This window comes from Engraulis encrasicolus, chromosome 1, assembly GCF_034702125.1.
Source record: "Engraulis encrasicolus isolate BLACKSEA-1 chromosome 1, IST_EnEncr_1.0, whole genome shotgun sequence".
Taxonomy (NCBI): Eukaryota; Metazoa; Chordata; class Actinopteri; order Clupeiformes; family Engraulidae; genus Engraulis; species Engraulis encrasicolus.
In genome coordinates, this window is record NC_085857.1 from 49,390,475 (window position 1) to 49,414,309 (window position 23,835).

Consider the following 23,835-nt stretch of genomic DNA (forward strand, 5'->3'; position numbering starts at 1 on the left):
AAAGAAAGGAAGAAAGGAAGAAAGAAAGAAAGAAAGAAAGAAATCTGAAATTGTATTTTGGTGTATTATTCATTCCATTAAGGATGCACGCGAGCGCACACACGAGTGATTCCACGATTCGGCTGCGCTTTAAGTCCATGGATTTTATTAGCTAATTCCACTAACTATTAACTGCATCCAATGATGTTTTGGACATTAGCACACATATATCTTTCATATAATACTGAAAGTGTAGACATGGCGTTACTTCCCTCAGCAAGAATGAATATTTAATACTGGTTTTGGGCGTTTTCATGCCGTCCTGTTTTCCAAATGTCAGATTCAGTCTTCATATTAGCATGTAAAGAAACTTGTTTTGCCCAAGACGATTGCAAATGTTGATTCACAGTAATCATCACAATATGACAAAACTGTCAGAAAGACCACTGTCCTTTCCATTATACATGAAATTTGCCTTTTTGTGTGTGTCCACGAAAACTGTGTTAACCGTGTCACGGTCTGAAACCCCCTCCATAAATCAGCAATGGTTTGGTCTTAGGCCATACGAATAACATCACGTGATGTCATAACCTCTTTGGCAGGATATGGGAAGACTTTTTGGTAAGTTTTGAGCTCCATCCTTCCATAATTGAATCCAGTCTTCTTCATGTTCTCATAGCGGGTATATTGCCTGTCAACTGTGTTATCAACACATAAGAATCTGAATAAGAAATCACATGTAGAAAAACACAGATAAAGCATAAAAATACATGAATTGATTAAGGTGTTGTGGTGGAACTTCTGAGGTCCTCAGTTAGCACAACACCATAAAAATTGCTGAAATGTCAAGCCGTGTTACATGGTGTTACAATTAGCTGTGACAGTTGAGGAGGAGTATGTTTTTGCAAATTTATCTCCATATTGACAGACAAACAAACAAAATAATTTGTGTTCTAGGGAGATGGGTTTGTCTGCTCTGTTTTTTTCTCCTAAAAAAGTGCCGACTTGTTCCCCTGCACTGTTGACCATAACACAGTTGAGTAACACGGTTGACTGTTTTGAAAGTATTTTTGTCCTATTGATCCCTTATGTGTTGGAAAAATCCTATGAACAGACACTAGGGATTATCTCTGGAGTCTTGTGTAAGGAGGGTGACTAAATTCAAATCAGACGTTACAGGGATTTATAATGAAAAATGTGTCAGTCTGTATCACAGTGAATCATAAAATCCTACTTATGAAGCTCAACAATCACATTTTCTATATCAGTTGCACAGATTAATGAGAACATTATAGCTAAGGGACATAAGCACTTTCAAACGTATGTTGTTTCAACTCTGTAGTATTTTTATATATGTTTGAAATGACATAGTATTTGTCCATAACACTGTTGACAAAATAATCAAGCAAATTTTCACTTTCATTAGAGTATTGAAGGGTTTATTTGCAAAACGGTGTATCTCCATTTTTTTTACTTTTGCATTTTATTATTGGAAATGACTGTTCAGATGTCATATCACCCATGTGTGAATTCTTATACATTCAAATATTTTGAGAACATACTTTTTTAAGCTATATAAAAGGCATTTTGCAATGCATTTCAATGGAATGCCCAACACAAAAATGTCAATTTCCCAACATTCTATAAAATGGTGATACACCGTTTTGCAAATAAAGCCTTCCTTTATCAAATGATTTAAGATTAAGATTGGCAATTTGTTTGTTTGGAAACTTCAATATATACACTATGTAAAGATCTAGGTCATTTAGTTGACATTTTGCTTTTGTAAAAAGCACAGGCGAATCGTATAATCACTCTCTCTCTCTCACACACACACACACACACACACACACACACACACACACACACACACACACACACACACACACACACACACACACACACACACACCCTCAAGTCATCTGGTGTATTCTTCATTCGCTGTGATAAGGAGCCAGAGACCCATAGTGATAAATAATACAAAACAGAGGTAAACGAAGGACACGAGGCAAGTTAAAGTGACAGATGAGGTGAAAGAAAGCAATAAAGAAGAGATAGAGAGAGAGACAGAGAGATAGAGAGAGAGAGGAAGACAAAGAGTATGAATGATGGCGTGAAAGAGAAAAAGAAGAAAAAGAGAAAAAGAAGAAATGATGGGATGAATAACTGGCGGTTTGGCAATGACAGATGTGGAGCTGAAAAACGAAAAGGGAGAAAGAGAATCAGGCAGACGTTTGGCACTGAGAGATAGATGATGGGAAAAAGACAGGGAAGGAAAGAGAGAGAGATTTAGGCAGACATTTGGCACTGGAAAAGAGAGGGAAACAGGGGGGAGGTAGAGATAGATAGGCGTTTGTCACTGACAGAGTGGAGGAAAAAGAATGGCACAGAGAGAGGAATTGGCTTTGACTAATAGAGAGATACAGAAAGAAATAAAGGAATGAAAATTATAGAATAGATGAATAGAATAGAATAGAATAGAATAGAATAGAATTGAAAAGAATAAAATGGAAAAGAATAGAATAGAAAAAATCTTGATCTCTGACAGACTGCCATCATGCAAAAACATATTTATTTTACGCAAGTGCATTCCGCATTGCACCACGGGAAAGCACTTTTATCATGTGACAAGGTTTACACAATTTTCCCGCTGTGTTGATTATTTTCTGTGACCATAGCGAATTTCTGTTGTTAAAGTGGTAGTTTGCTATTTTAGACATTAAGTCCTGTTTGTGTGACTTCTGGGGTGAAGTAGAGATGTTCTCATCACAATTTTGACATTTTGGTGCTGAACGGAGCATTTGGGTATCCAAGACTGCACCCCCCCCACCTTTACATTGACTCCAATAGAGCACTCAAGCAATGGATTATAAAATGCCATTAAACTTTTGTTTGAGAAGACATGGAACTCACCGTGTGGTCAGTGGTAGACAGCGATAAATTGACCCGAAAATTGCAGCGAAATATGCCTTCTAACTGTTGTTTAGCATTTGGCGGACCTATTTTCCCCAGACGCCGTTGAATAGCAGTAGACATCCAGCCAGTAGGTAGCGATAGTGTGTTGTTTATGTAGACATCAAGGAGCGAGGTAGAACGGCTGTCTTTGAGCGGGACTGGCTACAAAAACTACAGCTTGCATACAAACCATAGATAGTAACGTAAACAAACGCACCCCCATTTCCGGTCGCGCGGAGTAATACTAGTCATACCAATACAATCAATGAAGACGGACAATAATGAATATATCTTCTCTGGAAGCGTATTTCGCTGTGATTTTCGAGCCAACGTATCGCTGCCCACCTCTGACCACTCGGTGAGTTTCATGTCTCTGCAAACGAAAGTTTAATGCCATTTTATGATCGATTGCTTGAGTGCTTCATTGGAGTCAATGTAAAGGTGGGGGGGCCTCAGTCTTGAATACCCAAATGCTCCGTTCAGCACCAAATGTCAAAATTGTGATGAGAACATCTCTACTTCACCCCAGAAGTCACACAAACAAGGCTTAATGTCTAAAATAGCGAACTACCACTTTAAACATGAAAATGCTCAGATTCTTCACTATTGCTGGATAGGGCAAATTTTGATATTCCAGTTTCTAACTCAACAAAAGCAAGGAAGACAGACTTAAAAAAAAAATTGGGTGTTACATAATTAAATGTTCTATCAAACAGCTTCCTTGGCGGAGGTCTGCACTCTTTGAGTGCATTTCTAATTATATCTGTGCTCAGATGACACAGCCATCCAGCCTTGTACATTATTGCAATAACTAGTCTATATTCCATTCAATTTTCTCACCAGAATTTGCACTTTAATTATCAAAGGAATCCATTACCCCATTTACACACACGTACGCACACACGCACACACATATTACGCCAGTAATAAAAAATCTAATCGACAAAGGCTCCCTGGTATTTGTTTACTTTACAAAATTGTTTAATCACAGCAGCCATTTATTTAGCCTTTCAGCATTTTATGGATAGATATTGTTTGTGTGTTTCAGTGATATAGAGAGAGACCACAAGGGAGGTTATAAAGTTTCTCTACCACACACTGAGAAACACAAATAACAATGGAAAAGTCATCACACCTGGCGCAATGTTCAGCTACTGAACAACGAAAAACACAAAAGAAGAATGACAAAAGGAGGGTTGAAGAAACAAGAAAACAATAGAATTGGAATGCATTTACAGTATATGGCAGAATCTCTCTCTTCTCTCTCTCTTTACCTTTAGTACTTTGTAGATTGTGTTGTTCCTCATATTGGCATCTTGGAATGAGAATTCTCTTTTCACATAGTCTTCAGGATGACACACACGACACGTGCACCCACGCACAAACATGCATGCACACACGCACACGCGCATGCAAACACACGATTGATACATCGGTTATCTGAGGTGACGGTGATCATGGCCTTTCTTTACCTTGTTTGCCCTTTGCTCAAATGAACTGCCACACTGAGTTTGATGTGTGTGTGTGTGTGTGTGTGTGTGTGTGTGTGTGTGTGTGTGTGTGTGTGTGTGTGTGTGTGTGTGTGTGTGTGTGTGTGTGTGTGTGTGTGTGTGTGTGTGTGTGTGTGTGTGTGTGTGTGTGTGTGTGTGTGTGTGTGTGTGTGGTGATGTAAAGCACACAAGCCTTTAGGAGGTTGAAAAGAAATTGAATCGAAGAGATACATTAGCATGTATGTCTTGTACATGCAAGAGAGAGAGAGAGAGAGAGAGAGAGAGAGAGAGAGAGAGAGAGAGAGAGAGTGAGTGAGAGAGACTGAATGATTGAATGACTGAAGGAAAAGAGAGAGAGAGAGCTTGAATACCTTGTGTGTATGAGAGAGCAAGAGTGAAATTGAAAGTGGCATGAGATGCATTAGTATGCCTGTATGTGTAGAGCATGTCAAACAGGAGGGGTGGTTCCCTCTCACACACACAATCATGCAGGCACATGAGCGTGCACACACACGCGCACATGTACGCACACACATGACTGAGTGTCCTTGACTCCTAAGCGAAGTGGACCACCACAATTCCTCACTTCTCTCTGCTTTCTTCCATCAAGACCAATCTCCCACCAATATGCCAAGTCAATAGGTGTATGCACACCTTAGCTGAGCTACTGGCAGTAATTGACCTTATCTCAGAACTGTAGTTTTCGAGAATGCCAGAGTATGCGCTGTACGAAATTGAATTATTGAATGAGGTACATTGCCGCACAGGGATTTTGGTTTAGGCCATTACCATGGCAACCTACACATGTAGCAAGATTTCTCTCATTGGCGATTGGAAATTGCCTGTATTTCTAACTAACAACAAACTCATTTCATAGCATCTGAGTTAACTGAAAGCAGACTTGAGAAGGTATAGGCCTACCTGTCTGTTCTCTCCCTTCCTTTCCTGCATATTGTTTTGTTTCTGCATAGCTTGATTAAGACTTGCATTATCAAGCAAGCATAGTCTGATTTCTCAAACTCCAGTTCGGTTCGGTTACAGCTCAAGGTGTATAGACCTATAAGACTTAAAAGAACAACACCAACAAAAACATGTAGAGCCTATACATTGAATCTCTTTGAGGCACCCACATTTCTAATCTCATTTTCTGATGCAAATCTATGGTCCTTTGTTTCCTCCCCCCTCTTTCTCGCTCATGTCAAACATCCCCACTCCCACCCCCAAATCTATTGTATTGACCTACTCTGGCCCGCCACTAAAACTGCATTGTGGTCGTACTGTGCCAATCGCAGCCCGTCATTAAAGGGACAGTTTAGTCAATTTCANCATGCAGTTGTAATGCTCACACTACCCTGGACGTGTTAGTGCCTGAGATTTTTTTTTCTTTTTCTTCAGCCTTTTCCAAGATCCTGGTCATTGTAATGGGGGCAGGTCTTTGTTTACATTTCAAAAAAACATTTTTATTTATTCCCAAAAACATCCAAAAGGTTATAATACATCAGCAGACAACTAGCAGACAGCAGTACCTTTTGTGAAAATATTTGGAGTTGGCCTATGTTTCATATTTTAAAAATGTAAACAAACGCTGCCCCCATTAGAATTGCTCATATCTCGGAAAGGGCTGAGCCGAAAAATGTGGCATCACCAGGTACTGACAAGTCAAGGGTAGTGTGAGCAATACAACTGCATGTTGAAATTGACCAAACTGTCCCTTTAAGCATATTAATTAGCAAGCGTGGGGGAAAACAAGCCATTTCATAGGCGGGCCCAGACTTGCCAACTGCATCATTTGCCCACTCGCATCTCACCAACTCTACCAACCACCCGAACAGACCTCTGACAACCGGGCAAGCAAACTAGGCAATTGCCATGCATGGTCCCCATCTGAATGGGTACTTGTAATCATATTACAGCCATGACAACTTTGCGAGTGAGCAAAATCTTAGTTCAATGACCAAAAGGTGTGTTTATACAGTATAATCAAAACCTTTCTTGAGGGTGGTGTTCCCCAATAGTTTGAAGAGAACAAACATAGTTCCAAGTCCCATCTTTGCCAAGGACCCAAATATCTTGAAATGGTCCTGCACCCAAATATCCAAACCCCCAACCGCACTGACCCCCCTCTGCTCCCCTCCATATCTGCCTCTCATCTTGTCTCGACACCTCTCAGATACCCTCCAAACCCCCCTTAACCCCCAACACACACACACACACACACACACACACACACACACACACACACACACACACACACACACACACACACACACACACACACACACACACACACACACACACACACACACACACACACACACACACACACACAAACTCGCCAATGATTACAACTCAACTTAAGGTGCTGAATAGAATAGAATGCCAAATTGAGTCTCATTGAAATTCCAAGGTAGTAACACTAGTAGTGGTTTCACTGCCAATTATACTGAATGAGAAGTAATAGTGGCAGTCACTCTGTGTGTGTGTGTGTGTGTGTGTGTGTGTGTGTGTGTGTGTGTGTGTGTGTGTGTGTGTGTGTGTGTGTGTGTGTGTGTGTGTGTGTGTGTGTGTGTGTGTGTGTGTGTGTGTGTGCGCGCGCGCATGCAAACACTAAATGGAAGTTGAATGGACAAAATTAGATTTGGTCCGTTGAGAGAGAGAGAAGAAAAAGAAGAGCATTGGAGAACAAGGGTAGAGAAAAAAATCAATTCTTTCTCATCTACTCCATTCACTTAGTTTTCCAACCCATGTTGACTGACCAAACTAACACACACACACACACACACACACACACACACACACACACACACACACACACACACACACACACACACACACACACACACACACACACACACACACACACACACACACACACACAGCTCATTCTTTCACAACTGGATTAATTGATCCATACTCGATTTCGCCCTGTAGACACCAAGCCACCAGGGGACATTACTGCATTATTATCAGCAGTTATCAACATTATCTTTTCAGTTGGTGTATACTGTAGTTCCGTTTCTGTATCAATGTGTGTGTAATGTGTATCCTTCTGTGTGTTTTTTTGTTGTTGTTTTTTGTAGGCCTATATTCATGACGTTTTTACAACCTGCAACATACCATGAATGACGAATTTATTGAGGAAATGAAAATCGAAAGGAATTGGTTTAAAAAAAAGAAAGCGCTTTTAATATGCACAAACCACACACTATACACAATATAAACACAACCCTGCACACTTGGCATGTCCACCTATTCAGAATATTTCTTGTGCACTTTCTTATCTGCAAGTGATGTATGATTTTTCCTCGGTTGTGAGTTGCCTTTGATAAAATGTAATGTAATGTACACATCGCTGTTTGGAATCTGTTGCAATGGGTGCATTCCAACATGCAACCTTGCTGCCTCCACTTGTGCTTGTGGGATCACGTTTTGCTGATGCCCCGCCTCCGTGGAGAAAACAATTAAGTTTCCCCGCTGTCAGCCTAACCACAACAATTTTTGGGGGACTATTCTTCATTCACCATCCAGTTTGCAAAGGAGAAAATTACTTTATAATTGAGCTTTTGCAAGATACTGAAATACAATGCTGTTGTCAGTAATGTCATCATGACATATTACTTCCTGGTACGAGGCCCCAAGCACAAGTGGAGGACACAAGGTCGCATATTGGAACGCACACAATGACTTGTGTTCTTCAGATAAGCCTCCAATCATGCCCGCAGGATCTTTGGCAGCACTCTAATGACTGTGCCCTCGTCATCCTACAGCAGGCGCTCTGTCTCACTTCCAAGAGCTATAGAAACGACCAATGAATTGTCAATACATCACCATGCACTGTATATTGACGGAACAAATCTATGAATGATCAAAGCCGCATGGACCACAACAAGGCTAAGGTTTACTTTATTTCAATCTTCTGTGGTGATACTTCGGATTCGCCTCCAACCGCGCCTGCAATACAGCACACAGCTCACTCAGCTCTTGGCTGCGTGAAGGCGGTGGTCGAACAATCCACCCAGCCACACCATTGACGACGCCATCCTCCTCATCGGACATCAGGTCGACGGTAGCGCTCTTGAAGATTTCACCCTCACCATCCCGTAGGACGGTACGCCTCGCTTCAAGAAGCTGCAGAACAACCAATAAATGATCAGTACATCGCCATGCTCTGCATATTGGCACAGCATCTCCATTAATGGCCCAAAGTAATCTGAATATTGATCGTAATGTAGGCAAATCTTACCCTCTTCCTCCTGGAGCGGCTTTTAGATGACTGCCTTGCCGCCTCTGCCTTCGATGAAAATTCAGGCTTGCTGTAACGGTAGCTCCTCCGCACATTCTCAAAATATGTCTTGCATGCCGCTGAAAGAAAAACAAAACAAAAGGAATGAATAAAATGACCAGTGATTATAAAAGACAATTGATACAAACAGTGCCACTGCCTTGGTAAAAGTTAAACACAGCTTACCCTCAACAGTGTTGCCATCTACATCACTGAAGTCCGGACTGTTAGATATGGCCTCCCTCAAGTGATTTGTCGTCTCCACATTGTGAGGAGATAGCAGTCTGTGAAAACAACAGGCATGGTTAACAGAGGAACCCATTTATGCAAGCTTAGGCCAAACTCATATCGGCCCAGAAAGAAATTGAACACTTAATTCTTACCCTTGTTCTGGATTGTAACGACAAGGGTTGTTCTCCGAGTTGTGCAGGCGGCGAACTGCTTCCTGTAAATTGAAGAAAAAAAATATTTTTATTTTTCACCGATTTTTTTCACATGATAGGCACAATTAAGCAACAGTAAGCAATCTTAGGCTAGTCTTACCGCAATTTTTGGATTCTGTGCACGTCTTCTCTTTAGGGTGGGCTCCTCAGCTTCTGTCGATTTAGACTGCAAGACATTAGACTGCAGGCCCTCCAAGCCTTTCTCAACAGCATCCAATCTGGCCTCCAATACATTGAATCTCTGGTCAATCCTCTCCATGTATACCCTCATGGTGTTTGTCATCATGTTAGACAACCCGCTGATTGCATTCAGAATGATTTTGAGTTCCATCTTTGGACTGGAAGCTGTTTTGCTGCCATATCTGCATCCTTGCAGAGGAACTGAGGGAAAGTGGAAAGCAAGTTGTTATCAAACCATTGTTACTCAGAAAATCTCAATTTCAATACAGCATGACTGAGGTACCCTGAGCATGGTACCGTCCCATCGCACTGCTCCCCATGGGGCGCCACTGAGGGCTGCCCCCTTGCACGGGTGAGGCATAAATGCAATTGCGTTGTGTGCAGTGTGCAGTGTTCACTTGTGTGCTGTGGAGTGCTGTGTCACAATGACAATGGGAGTTGGAGTTTCCCAATGGGCTTTCACTTTCACTTTTAATACAAGTTTTTTTTTCATATTATTATCACCTGAAATTGTTAGACTAAATAATGTTTACATTCCAAGACATATGTTTTTATTTTATTCATAGCTCAATATTAACTGTCGCCCAAAATGGCATTTGTTAAGCTCAGAGCACTGACATTTACATCTTAAATGCGGTTCTAAGTCCTAGGCGATGGAGTGTAGCACCAGTTACCAGAAGTGTTGGGCAAGTTACTCAAAAACTGTAATGCATTACTGATTACATATTACTGTCTTTTCAAAATACAGTTACACTGGTTACCAGGTCATTTCATGTCATTTTGCAGATGGATTTCAATTTGGCCAACAAAACTGTGATATATACACAATGTTGATGCTACTCAATATTGTGCCTTTCAGCATCATTCACAACTTGACCTTAGAACTTCTACTTTGAGACTTACCTGTTTGGTTTGTGTCTTTGTTGTCATTCTTTTCCTGCATGTTATGCATGCTTTCTTGGTAATAATCTTGAAAGTCTTCATCAATCTCCGCCTCAGACGTGGTCAGTTGTAATGTTTGTGATGCCTTGCTGCTGGAAGTCGGACCATGATCACTGTGTTCCATTAAGAGAGTCTCTTCTTCCACTTTCATTCCCTCCGTGAAGCATGTCTCTTCTTTGCAGGGTGGTGGACTGTTTGATTTGTCCTCTCTCGTTTGTTGTATATACTCTTGGAGGAAATCAGCAAAGTCTTCCTCTTTTATTTCCTTGAAGGCCATGACCAGTTGAGATGGCAGCAAATTCTATACACTTCACTAACTCACTCACTGCTAAATTTAATAATGGCAGTTTAGACTCTTTATTATCCTTTGAGAGATTAGTCCCGCCCTCCAGCCCATCCTACACTTAAACCTGACCAATGAGCTTCATCTGCACTCAGATCTAAACAATGAGCTTCAACTGTCCGCAGTCATCATATTGCATGCAGTAATGCAATGAAGAATGAAGGACAATTGAGGATGATGGGAAGACATTCACTTTGAATGAGAGAACTGTTAGCACTATACTGTAAGCAGTAATGGCCATGGCAGGTCAGAGCATTCAGAAACTCCATTGGGGTTCACTAAGTGGGGGTGGGCTGAGGTGTGAAATGCACTGTAGGGGTGAAACTCAGGACATGGGGCATTTTAGCCAACTGAAATCTTGACCTTAACTCTCAACCCTCCTGTTGTCCTTGGGGTCTATTTGACCCCATTCAATGTTTACCGTCTGAAAAAATGTATAGAATACATATTTATTTTTGCTTCATCTTTGATGACTTTGATCATCTGTGTGAAAAAAGTGCCATTTCAGCAGAAATGTTTACCCTAGGTGATGTAAACATTTGGATTACATCCGTGTTCCTTGGGGTCAATATGACACACTGCACATACTTGTTTCAGAAGAGCAACACATTCCTGCCAAAAATGTGCACATGTGCCCATATCCTGCAACAAGCATATACTTGTACTGGCCTAAAGTGTAAAGCATGAATAGAACATTGGAGAAAAATTAAGGATGATAGGAAAGCATTCCATTTGAATGAGAAAACTATTTGCATTGTCCTCCCAGCGTGAATATCCATGATCTGTTATTCAGAACTGGCATAGAGGTGAACTGGCTGGGGTGGTCAGAGGTGTGAAATGCAAAATCCTAGTGGTGAAACTCAGGTCATGAATTATACCATCCCCCTGAAACCTTAATTAATATAGGCCTACTACATTAACACCCCTATCATACTGTATACAAATACTGACACTTTTGTAAGATGATGAGAAGACATCCCATACGCTTGTTGAAAAGGTTTTTTTTAACAATCCTTGTGATTTCTGTTTGCTCTGGACTTTTTTCGTTGCAAGTTATATGCATGTCTTGGTCATTCGCAGGACTGTATGTGATGGGAATGGGTAATTGTGAAATTTACCTGCAGCATTTTCCTACTGCTAATTTCAGTTCATGTTCAATTTGTTGTACCATTTTGTCCCAGATTATGCTTTTGTGCCATGGTGAATTTCAGCTTGTTTAACTGGAAATTTGCTATTCACACAATGTCATTCAGGCCAATCAGTTTGCAGCAGCACACTGACTCCAAAGGTCTAGATGAATGCTATGCTTACTTGTCATATTTGCCTTGTTTTCCTTCACAATCTTTTATTTTATTTCTTCTTCGTCTTCAAAAAGCATCAAATCACACATAGTGTCCACAGTCTTGCAAAGGAAAAGGTCAGTGTCACCATTTCAGAATTACTAAGAACACAATTTCATCAACAAATCTTTAATCATCACATCAAAACCACTACCTTACAATCAAAAACTTCCTCTCAGCTAAAATACTACATTGGTACATATCAACATAATAGCTCTACCAGATTACATGCTAATCACAAAGTTGCTACATTTCTTTTTCTGTACACACTCATCCAACAAAAAGATGTTACTTGCTTTCACAATGCTTCACATGCTGCACCAAAAACCCCACACTTTTGAGGGATTTTAAAGTACATTGTCCCTGGTTGAAGGGGACCGCTGTGCAAAGTTCATGCTGTAGTGAACCACGCCATCAAAATTGTGAACAGGTAGAGCCAACTCAAAGCCAGGTGGCAACACAGATTTGAGTGCCAGCAGTTTTTTTGTAGTACGTTCACTCAATCTTTGCTTTCTACAGATGATCAGTGGCCAGACGATCCTGCTCTGCCTTCTCTGCAGCTGACCTTTGTGCAGTTTGTTTGGAAAAGCTTGAGGTCACTTGTCCAGAAAACCAAAACTATCCCAGGGTGATGCATGTTGTTTGTTTCTATGTAGTTCATTATTAAGTGTGCTACGTAGATGTTGTCTTCCTTTTCAGAGCAGTGGGAGGTTGCCGCTTGAGATTGCCGTGTCTTCGGGGTGTGATGCCATGCTGTTTGTAGTGCTTTATTAATGCATTCAGTTTATCCTGCCCAATATTGTGGATGTATTTGAAAGTAGCCCTGCAAATCTTCATGCCGTGGTGAAAAAAATCTGTGCGTTGAGAATTTCGCACAGTCTGCTCCTTTTTTTTGGAACAGCTTGTCAGCTGGGACAGGTGCATCCCGCATGATAGTTTTGCCAGTATGACAATGTCCATTTCCTCTCTTGACATTTCCATGAAGGTAGATCGAATCATCTTTAGCTCTTCTGGCAAGAAACGTGAGGAGCATGGCTTCCCATCATTGTACTGGCAAGTACAGATGAAACTGCTGCCAGCATCGCCATCCCCCTGATGTGGATCTGGTGGTAATGGTGACGGAATCTGCCTATTATCCTCCATGGAAGAATTGTCATCTGAAATGCAGAAGGAAAAATAATGTCAAACTTCATTAAAGCTAGACATCAACTGCTTAATCAATATCTAAAGTCCTACAGGCAATGGTCAAATGTAGTCAGAAATTGATTACTTGGAATGAGACTGTGTTGTGTTTGGACTAACTAGTTATAGGCTAAAAGGAGTTCATTACTGTAATTCAGCGGTTCACAGGTTTTTTACCCTACGCACCCCATTGTTCATTTCAATGCAGTTTGCGCAAATGTTTTAGTGTGCCGATGACCATGCAAGTAAGGCTTCACAGCACTATGAGATGGCAAATCACCACACCTTATGCACAGTCATTTTGGCGAGATCTCATTTCCAATAGACGTTAGTTTCTGCTGTCATTAAAATTAAACTTGATGCATGAGTAGGCTAGGAGTTAAAAACTACACTTCAGATTAACATTTCAAGCATACAATTCACCATACAATTAAAAACTTTACCGTTGTGTGGCGGGGTGCATGAACCCGAGTTCGGGAAACAGTTGCGGCTGTGGGTATAGGCATGCACAGTACATAAATGCATACCCCCCTGGTTGCTGTTCACACAACTTCAAATGCTAATTTCTAGCATGTGAAATGTTACTAAACACACAACAATGCTGCACTAAACCCAAAAATGCTGCATGTAGCCTACCGGTATCCTAACCCAAGATCACATCAAGTCAAGCAATGCAATACCTGTATTAACCTAAATCCAATACACAGCTAAATTACTATCAATATGAATAGCCTTTGAGGTATAATATTTGGCAGATTTTATATTTTGTCATTGTTTGACAAACATTGTCAACATCACTGTGGTTAGTTGGCATATACAATGTCTTGCCCTACAATTTTTGCTGTTGTCGTTTTTTTTTAATACAGCTCAGCCAGATACCACACCACTTTCCATTCGATATGTAATGAGCTAAATCAATATTTATATTTATCTAACGTGAAAGTAGTGCAATGCATTACATTTTAAATACAGTAACATCACCATGTAAGTTATCATTTCACTGCCACTTGTGCCAGCACAAGAAATCATGTCACAAATAAATATCTTGTCTAATGTAATACATTACAGATTGTGAGTAACTTTTTGAGTAACACTGCAACTAATTACTTTCTTGTTACAAACATGAAGTTGGCACCCCACATGTGTGCATTTGAAAATGCAAACATTAAAGTTTGACTGAGCAGGCACAATTAATATGCCTGCATAGGCAGTTTGTTTAGAATATGGGGAAAAATATGGGGGAAAATAGAGCAAGTATATATTTGCTAATCCTGGTTCACACCAGACGGTGTGTGAGAGTAGACCCCCCCCCCCCACCCATTGATTGCCTCTGTGCGGCGTCATCACCAAATTCCTTCAAAAACCTTCCTGTTAATCTCTAAAGAGGCTATAATATGTCCTGTGACTCCTCAATGCGAGCTACGTTGATATTGAAGTAATAAATGCTCTGTCTATTTTCTGGCTGGAGACGGAGCATGCTCTATGGCTGTGTACCAAACCTAGCCCTAACCTTAACCCTACTTAACCCTAAACCTAACCCTAAACCTAACCTTAACCCTAACCCTAACCCTAAACCTAACCCTAAATTGCTTGTTTGAAATTACCATGTGACGGTAGGCTACCGAAAGGGCATCAAACTAGTGGGTCACCGAAAGGGCATCAAACTAGTGGGTCGCTAGGCAACAGTCGGGCAATTCAAGTGAATAGGCAGCGTGAAAATTAATCTATTATTTTCGTGAAAACTTTACGAAAGGCGGGCAATAACGTGAATGCACCACGAAAATGTATCTATTTTTTTCGTGAATACTTCACGAAATGAGTGAGATACGGTTGGAGCGTAGTGTGTGTAGCTCTGCTCCACCAGGGGGCGCCAAAGCGACACACACACCGTCTGGTGTAAACCAGGCTGTATTTGCTACCTCACAAAAGTTCTCCTAATCTTCTGCAGTAAATGTAACTAGTTTGAATACATCCGCTACTTACAAGTCAGACCATGATCACTGTGTTCCATTAGACGAGTCTCTTCTTTCATTCCCTCCGTGAAGCATGTCTCTTCTTTGCAGACATATGGACTGTTTGATTTGTCCTCTCTGGTTTGTTGTATGTAGTCTTGGAGGAAATCAGCAAAGTCTTCTTCTTTTATCTCCTTGGAGGCCATGACCAGTTGAGATGGCAGCAATCTCTATACAGTTCACTTACTCACTTACTGCTAATTTTTATCATGGCAGTTCAGTGGCCTCTTTATTGTCCTTTGAGAGATTAGTCCTGCCCTCCAGCCCATCCTACACTCAAACCTGACCAACGAGCTGACAGTCCTAACCAAACTGTGGACAATCATCATGTTGCATTCAGTAATGCAACAAAGAATTAAAGACAATTGAAGATGATGGGAAGACATTCCACTTGCACTGTACTGTAGGAGGTAATGACCGATGGACGGCCATTCAGAAGCTCCATTGGGGTTCACTAAGTGGGGGTGGGCTGAGGTGTGAAATGCACTGTTGGGGTGAAACTCAGGACATGGGGCATTTTAGCCAACTGAAATTGTGGGCAGCCATGGCCTAGTGGTTAAGGACTTGGAGGTTCAAATCCCACCTGACCTCTCCCTACACCTCTATCCATGCTGAAGTCCCCGTGAGCAAGGCTCCTAACCCCACATCGCTCCCTGGACTATAACCAATGCCCTCTAATATCTGTAAGTCGCTTTGAATAAAAGTGCCAGTTAAATGTAATGTTATGTAATGTAATGTAATAAATTCTGACCTTAACGGTGCTTACACACCTCGAGCGCCATACGTCCACTTAAAGGCGCATTCGACCGGTGGAGACATGAATATTTATTGAAAGTGGGTCATTTATATAGTAGAATAGTAGCATACATTTATAATTTGGTGCCTTCTTGGCCGAGAAAAGGCAGAAAATGACTTTAGTGCTTGTGGATTTGTGACAACAATCCCCATAATGCACTGCAATGCTCAAATTCCACAGGCCACACACATGGCTTTCAGGCCGACCAGAACGGAGCCGGTGTCGGTGCTCGCACCAGTTACGTTCGGCACTAAAGTGTTTGTCTGCGAACCGCCTGTGTTCATACCGGGCTCTGAACTTTTTCCGCACGTGACTGTGTTACCCGGATGAACCTGCTGACGACCACGCTGTCGTCACGGTTCGCAGAGAAAAACCTAGTATTTTGCGGTTCGCATTGCGAACCAATTTTCTGGTTCGCGAACGCAAACATCTGTGGCGTGAACACGACAGTCGGTTCGCGATTAGGTGCGGGAACGGGCTCCAGCACGGTTCTCAGTCGGCCTGAATGCGCTAACACAGGCAGCTATGCCAGTGAGAATTGGGACCATAGAGGTAGAAAATAACACTAGAGAGGACCCCGCCCCCCTTTTTACGGCAATCTGTAGCGGCCATTATCTGTAAGTAGATCAGAGAAATGGAAAGTAACGGAGAACGAGGCTCACCTCTGTCAAAAATGGCTTAATCATGTGAAAATGTCCATCAACACACTATACAAGGACAATAGTTGAAGTGTGTTGCTAGCTATGTTCATAAAAGATATTATATGATTTCTAAATGTATTTTATCGACTCATATGATTTAAGTAGATATTTAGCCTGACATTTCAACTCTGGTCTTTGATTAATGTGTTACTTCATATTCACACAGTTTTAGTCAATTTTTTGACAGGGGTGGGCTTGTTCTCCATTGACTTGCATTGACTGTAGATGCCTACACTACCTACGGAAGTTGGGAAGCTCCAGCTGCCATTTCCCAGTGCTGTCGCAAATTGCTGTGTCCTCTCTAGTGTTATTTTCTACCTCTATGATTGGGACGCATCATCCCTCACTCAGCTTGCAGGTGCAGCACAGTGGGACAGACATCACTGGAAAGGAGAAGCTGGAGCACACTGCAGCTTAGTTTAAGACTTAATTTTGTGCACACACGCAACCAACGTTTCGGTGTTCCAACACCTTCTTCAGAGTCAAATGATAGCAAGAGAGAGACACACATTTCAAGACTTGACATTCACAGGTGATCCCACTTGGTTTGGCTAAATTGGTCTCATCTCATTGCAGGTAATTGACCCCACCCCCCCAACACCAGGACAAGATTGTAGACGATTAGACAGCTTGCCAACTTCCCAAAACCAAACAAAAAAAGTTACAAAAAAGTGGAAAAAAAACAATACACAAAGAACATTGTCAATAAATCCACAGCTACAATTATTACAAGACCACAGCCGCGATGCTGGAGCAATTTGTTACAGAAAGCAAGACATATTGAGTTCCTCATTTATGCCCTGAGGCTCCACTGAATTTAGAGTATGAATCCAAAATGCCTCTCTACGAAGCCTCTCTGTCTAATTGTCTGCAATCTTGTCCTGGTGTTGGGGGGTGGGGTCAATGACCTGCTATGAGCTGCTATAGTCAACTCATTTTTGACTACCAAAATCATCAGAACCCAAATAAATTCACTAAAACAGACCCAGGCAGATTTAAAGAAGGATAAATACAAAGTGTCAAGTTAATGTTTTCAAATATATAATGAATATTCAACAATGCATGCAGATACTTGCTTCAGAACGGTAATCATTCCTGCACAAAAAGTGCACATGCACCCATATCCTACAACAAGCATATTCCTGCACAAAAAGTGCACATGCATCCATATCCTGCAACAAGCGTACCCCTCTCCTGAAGCTTAAAGCAGAACTAGAAGAATTAAGAGCCATTATGGGTGATTGGAAGACGTTCCATTTGAGTGAGAGAATTATTTGCATTGTACTCACAGTGTGAATGGTCATCGTCTGCCACTCCAAAGATCTAAAGGGGTGAAGTAAGTGGTGGTAGTCAGGTGTGAAATGCACAATCCTAGTGGTGAAATTCAGATCATGACATATACTACCCCAGTACCCCCTGAAACATTCATTATTAAACTACTACATGAATACTGCCATGGCATTCGATCTATCTATCTATCTATCTATCTATCTATCTATCTATCTATCTATCTATCTATCTATCTATCTATCTATCTATCTATCTATCTCCAATGATATATGTTTGTTCTAGACCTTCTTTTCTTCATGTGTATGGAAGGGCTGGGTTAAAAAGATCGAATCGCGATCCAATATCGATTCATGTTCGAAAAGTGTGATATCGATTAACTACTTTGTGGATTTGTGAAGAAATGAGTATTTGTGAAATTTACCCACAGCTTATTTCAGTCCATTTTTGTTTTATTATTGATCTTTCAGCCATTTTGGCACACTGTGAATTTCATGTTGGCTGACTTTGACAGTTTGACTGGGAACTTGCTATTCTCAAGATGGCGGCCCAGTTAATTAGCAGTACACTAACTCCAAAGAAATTATAGATGCATGCTCTGCTTATTGGTAATATGTTGTCATATGTATGTTGGCCTTTACAATCTTTTTTTACATGGTGCTGGTCTTGCAAAGGAAAAGGCAAGTCAAGCTATAAATCACGGAAAAATCTTTGCAAAAGCTTAATGAAGGTGAAGTATTCATTTACACAACTACAAACAACAGAAACATAATTTAAACGATTAATCTTTATTCCCAGCAAACTCACTAGCAAAAAAACAATCAAGAACTTCCTTTTAGATGAGATCTTACATCGGTACACAATACTATAGATTATCTCTGTCAGATGATGGCGGTAATAAAGATGAATTTAGTTCATCATAAAATGTGTGTATTTATCATGATTTAATTGTATGTAATCCCCCTATTATAAAATAGAAGATATCACATCAAGCAACAAGTTACCATTGGGTTGCATTTGGGCTGTTCACACATACCCAGGTGAATTATTACATTTAATTTAGCTGACGCTTTTATTCAGAGCGACTTACATTTACTTTTTTTCAGGGTATTGGTTACAGTTCCTGGAGCAATGTGGGGCTAGTAGCCTTGCTCAAGGGCACTTCAGCCATGGATGCAGGTGTAGGGAAAGGTCAGCTGGGATTCGAACCTACAACCCCCAGATTGAAAGACCAACTCCTTAACCTTTAGGCCACGGCTGCCCCAATATAAAAATATAAAAACAAAGATTTCCCTTCAATTTACATCTACCTTAATTTAGTCACCTCTGCGTTGAGATAAGATTTCATTTTAATCCTGCACTGTGTAATATTGTTTTTAGTATTTTATTTCCAAAATTCTGCCCATTCACAAATGTTACCTTTTTCAGGAATATTTACCATGACCTTCATATTCCAAGTATTCATGATGACTGAGAAAATGGCACTTTTCTTACATGAAAAGGGGGATCTTCTCCATGGTCCGCCATTTTGGATTTCCAGAACTAGACATTTGAAAAACTTACTGTACTTTGGTCATACTAACACATGTTAGTTTATAACTTTGCAAATATTCATGAAAAGGTCAAATTTGGCAATAGGCAGCATTTTCAATATCTACTCTGGCCACAATTCTAAACAGTGCACCTTTTAAAGGCCTTCACATGTCTGTGTCCTCTCTGTAAAACTGTAATGTGCGCTGCCACCTTGACCAGGGCTTACTTGAAAAAGATAATTTTATTCTCAATGTGATTTTATTCCCTGGTTAAATAAAGGTAAAATAAAATAAAAATGTCTCATATACATCAGGCCTTTCACATCCATGAGTCGTGAATGATTCTTTAACTCAATTGCCGATGTGAGAGTATTCCAAATGGTTCACACTGTTATTTCTCCAATATGAGTCCTCTGGATTCTCATTAATTTGCCAACCTCTATAAAGGCCTTTCCAGATGTCGTAGATTGAAATTATTTTCCAATATATGCCATCTTGTCTTTCCTCAAATTATTTGCTTGTGTGAATGACTTTCCACAGATGCTGCACTGATAGGGATTTTTCTGAGTATGATTTACCAAAGACTTCAATTCACTTCCTTTAGCCACCTGTTACACACTCATTAGACATTTCACCTATTTGGTTATTCAACTCAGTTTCCTCCATAAAGAGCGGTACACATGTTTCATACTGTTTTTGAATATCCAGAGTGAGCCCTCTCATGTCTCCTACAATTACTACCATCTGTAAAGGCTTTCCCGCACATGCTACACCTGTAAGGCTTTTCCCCAGTATGAATCCTCTGGTGTCTCCTTAAATTGCCTTCCTTTGTAAAGGACTTTCCGCATGTCATACACTGAAATGGCTTTTCTCCAGTATGAGTCCTCATGTGTCTTCTTAAATCACCAACCAAGACCTTTCCACATGTCGTGCATTGTTTTGGCTTTCCCCCAGTATGAGCCCTGAGGTGTTTCCTCAAATATGATGTTTGTGTGAAGGCCTTTCCAGATTTGGTGCATTGATGAGGCTTTCCCCCCGTGTGGATTTTCTGATGTATGTTAAGATGACCTTTCAGTCTGAAAGATTGTCCACATGTTGAACACTGGTAAGACCTGTCACCAGAATGAGTCCTCTGTTGTGTTTTTATTTCACTTGACTCCACAAAGGCCTTTCCAGATTTTCTACATTGATACGCCTTTCCAGTGTATGTTCTCAATTGCTTGAGAATACCTTTCTGTTTGCTGTCGTTTCCTTTTTTCAGCTGTGTAGAAATTCTGTTTGACATCTTCCGTTGTGAATATTCTGAAATGAAGGAAGAAATATCAGCAGTGAATATGTAAAAACACAGAATGTGCAATATGTAAAAAAATGTCAACATGATAACAGGAGCCATATGTAATGCTGTCAATGTGTATTGTAATGAATACAATCACAAAAAAAATGCAGTTGTTTTCCATGATGCATGCACACAATGCCTATGTAGGTAGTGTTTCAATTTACAAAATACCCTCATCACTGAAATATATTTACCGAAATTTATTTTTGATAGTTTGCGTGTGAAAATACAGCAAACATTAAAATTGTAGACTGATAAACATCAACATCAACAAGTGAATAACTACTTATTGCCACCACAGTAGTCAGTAGCATTACACTCAGCTGTGAAGAGTGAATATCACTCTCATCACGCCCATATTTCATCTTTATTTACCATGAACAGATTCCTCTATACACAACCATGTTAACCCATTAAATCTTAGTGATATGCTTTCTTCCTGAAGCTTAATACAGCTTTCTTTTGGATTTAAATGACTGGTTGTGCTCATCGAAAATGAATAATTGAATACATCTTCAAATAATTTGTATTAAAAGGTCATCTGACCAGATATTTTAAAATGTATGTGTGCCTAAATGACATATAACTCTCAGATCAAAGTTAATTTAACATATGCTGAAGCTTAATATCAAATTTGTGTTGATATGCATTTATTTAATGGTTTAACCTCTGATATTCAGGAGCCTATAGGCCAATTGGTAATTGCATTCCTTTTTGTAGATTCTATTGTGCTCGAAGGAGGTGCACAGCATCATGAGGTCCTATATTCAGAAATGAATTGAAACAAATGGTTTAATAAGGCCTAATTACACAATGCAAATCTTTAAAATGAAAATACTCAAGACACTGCCCCCAAGGTGAAAATTGTTTAAAATGGTGAAATGTGTCCTATATGGACAAAATATTATGCATGTCTGAAAACTGACAATGTTTCATCAAAAGTGTCGAATATCTATCTGTCAAAAGTGTGAAAGATAAATATATAGTAAACAGAATTAAATTTAAAAGAAATGATGTGTGGTCATTAAGGAGGTCTTAAGAATGAACATGTACAAAAGCTTTTTTTTTTTTAAGTACGTCATCCAATAAAGTTAGATTTTCTGCTATGATACTTCAGCCTGATCTCCAAAAATTCCGTGCTCCTGGACACGGATGTTAGGGACACAAAATCCGTGTCCAGGAGCTGTGTTAACTCTATCATTACAAAATACATACCAAATGCTAATCCAAATGCTAATCCTAAGCAAAATAATGCTATAGCAATTTAAGTTGTGCCCTGACCAAAACATTCCCTAACCTTAACCTATCATTAAAGACATATTTTTGAGAAATACCTTTTCCAGTTGGTTGATAGGCTATCAAATTCATATAATGAATGAAAGAATACTAGCTGTGCCCAGACCATGTTTTTTTTTTTAGAAAAAATATTTGAAATGAGAAAAATCCTGAGAAAGCACAAGACTGTGAAACAGAGCTGTGGGAGTATAGAGAGAGCAATTCTGTGTGTCCATCACGGAAAACAATTCCGTGTCCAGGAGCACTGAATTTTGGCAAAATCAGTGCTCCTGGACACAAATTTCGTGTCCTTAACATCCGTGTCCAGGAGCACGGAATTTTTGGAGATCATGTTGGATACTTACTTGTAGATGTCATGCCATGGTTGACATTCTCGATCAGATGATTCTCATGTTCATCTTGAATATCCGCAAATGAAAATACTTCTTCCCAGGATGGTGTTATTGTTTCATTCTTCCCACAAGTTCGGTGCTGGTCATTTGTTGACAAAACTTCAAAGTTTTCCTCTTCAATCTCTGTCTTGGATGTGACCACTTTGCATGGTTTGGGTGCCTTACTGGTAGATGTGATGCCGTCATGACTGTTTCCTTTAAGATGTGACTCTTCTTCCACTTTCATTTCCATTGCAGAACTGTTTTCTTCTCTGTAGGATGTGGTGATGGTTGGATCATCCTCTCTTATTGTTGTTGATCCGTATAAATATGTTTAGAGAAACTCATCCATGACTTCTTCTTTAATTACCTTCACAGACACTGCTGGCAGAGATAGAAGTAACACTGCGCTTCACTCATCACTGAATTTACTTTTTCTGTGTGACATGGTGAGGCCCTCCCTGCAGCCTCCTGCAACCAGTTCTGGCCAATGAGCTGCAGCAGCAGTCAAACCCAATGAGATGCAGCTGTGCGCATTCCAGAACAGTGGGCTCATTTGCATTCTGTAATTAGAACAATTAAGGACAATTTCGTATCCCTCATCATGGGAATGGCCATGGCCTGGCATTGTGATGCTAAAGGTAAACATTTAGAGGTGTGGGGGGGAAATGTGAAAAGGAAAACTTAAATGTTGAAACTTGTACCGCCACCCTGAGACTGTGGCAGTACCCTGAGATAGAATGCTACAGCATACAACTTCCCAACTGAGCTTTCACAAGACTTTTTGCATAATGCTTGATATGCCTGATGAAGATCCAGGTTGACTGAAACATTGTATTTTAAGTAAATAAAGATTCTTTTTTAGAGCTTATTCGGTAGTGTACACACCTACCCCCTTCAACTACTACATTCCCTTACCATGCTGTAGACATACTGAATCATCTGGCTGGATGCAATGACGTGCAAGAATACATTCTGCATTGGGCTATGCAACCCATGGACTAAGTAAACCTCCTTTATTTACATGCATTCACCTGGTCCATCTGATGGAATGAACATCACTAGGGTTGTTGATGTTTTCTGACTCTCACATCAATGAGACTGGCTCTTTGGTGTAGCGGTCAGAGGCCCAATATGGCACCCCAAACGGTCTGGGTTCCTGGTGGGGAAACTGTTATCAAAGTTTAGTGGAAAGCTTGCACATTCAACAGGGACGCATCAGCAGGTGCCAAATCAGTGGGAAAGGATCTGCACACTGCTTACAAAAGACCTCATTTATTGGGAGCACCGTTACGATCATAGATCTTCTCCATGCATCTTACAAAGGTTAATACACAGTCAGCATAAATAAAAGAGGCCTGCACAGCT

The 23,835-nt window shown here is 40.4% G+C and overlaps 2 protein-coding genes across 2 annotated transcripts; both read right to left on the reverse strand.

Moving 5' to 3' along the window:
• Positions 1-7,996: 7,996 nt before the first annotated feature.
• LOC134453911 (uncharacterized) lies at positions 7,997-10,598 on the reverse strand. Its single transcript, XM_063204662.1, has 6 exons — positions 10,233-10,598; positions 9,250-9,530; positions 9,090-9,151; positions 8,893-8,990; positions 8,668-8,786; positions 7,997-8,552 (listed from the first exon to the last, which is right to left on the reverse strand). Exons 1-6 carry the CDS (start codon positions 10,546-10,548, stop codon positions 8,328-8,330), a joined length of 1,101 nt encoding a protein of 366 aa, XP_063060732.1. The 5' UTR covers positions 10,549-10,598; the 3' UTR covers positions 7,997-8,327.
• An 8,103-nt stretch (positions 10,599-18,701) lies between these two features.
• LOC134453930 (gastrula zinc finger protein XlCGF17.1-like) lies at positions 18,702-22,816 on the reverse strand. Its single transcript, XM_063204680.1, has 2 exons — positions 22,441-22,816; positions 18,702-20,766 (listed from the first exon to the last, which is right to left on the reverse strand). Exons 1-2 carry the CDS (start codon positions 22,718-22,720, stop codon positions 20,150-20,152), a joined length of 897 nt encoding a protein of 298 aa, XP_063060750.1. The 5' UTR covers positions 22,721-22,816; the 3' UTR covers positions 18,702-20,149.
• Positions 22,817-23,835: the final 1,019 nt, after the last annotated feature.

What these genes read in the sequence shown, in the direction of transcription:
- LOC134453911 (XM_063204662.1), bottom strand. Translation starts at nt 10,548, where the DNA reads ATGGCCTTCAAGGAAATAAAAGAGGAAGACTTTGCTGATTTCCTCCAA. An exon ending in CAAAGACACAAACCAAACAG is followed by an intron (nt 9,531 to 10,232) that starts GTAAGTCTCAAA and finishes ACTTTCCCTCAG; the next exon opens with TTCCTCTGCAAGGATGCAGA. An exon ending in CACAGAATCCAAAAATTGCG is followed by an intron (nt 9,152 to 9,249) that starts GTAAGACTAGCC and finishes TTCAATTTACAG; the next exon opens with GAAGCAGTTCGCCGCCTGCA.
- LOC134453930 (XM_063204680.1), bottom strand. Translation starts at nt 22,720, where the DNA reads ATGGAAATGAAAGTGGAAGAAGAGTCACATCTTAAAGGAAACAGTCAT. An exon ending in CCATGGCATGACATCTACAA is followed by an intron (nt 20,767 to 22,440) that starts GTAAGTATCCAA and finishes CCTTCATTTCAG; the next exon opens with AATATTCACAACGGAAGATG.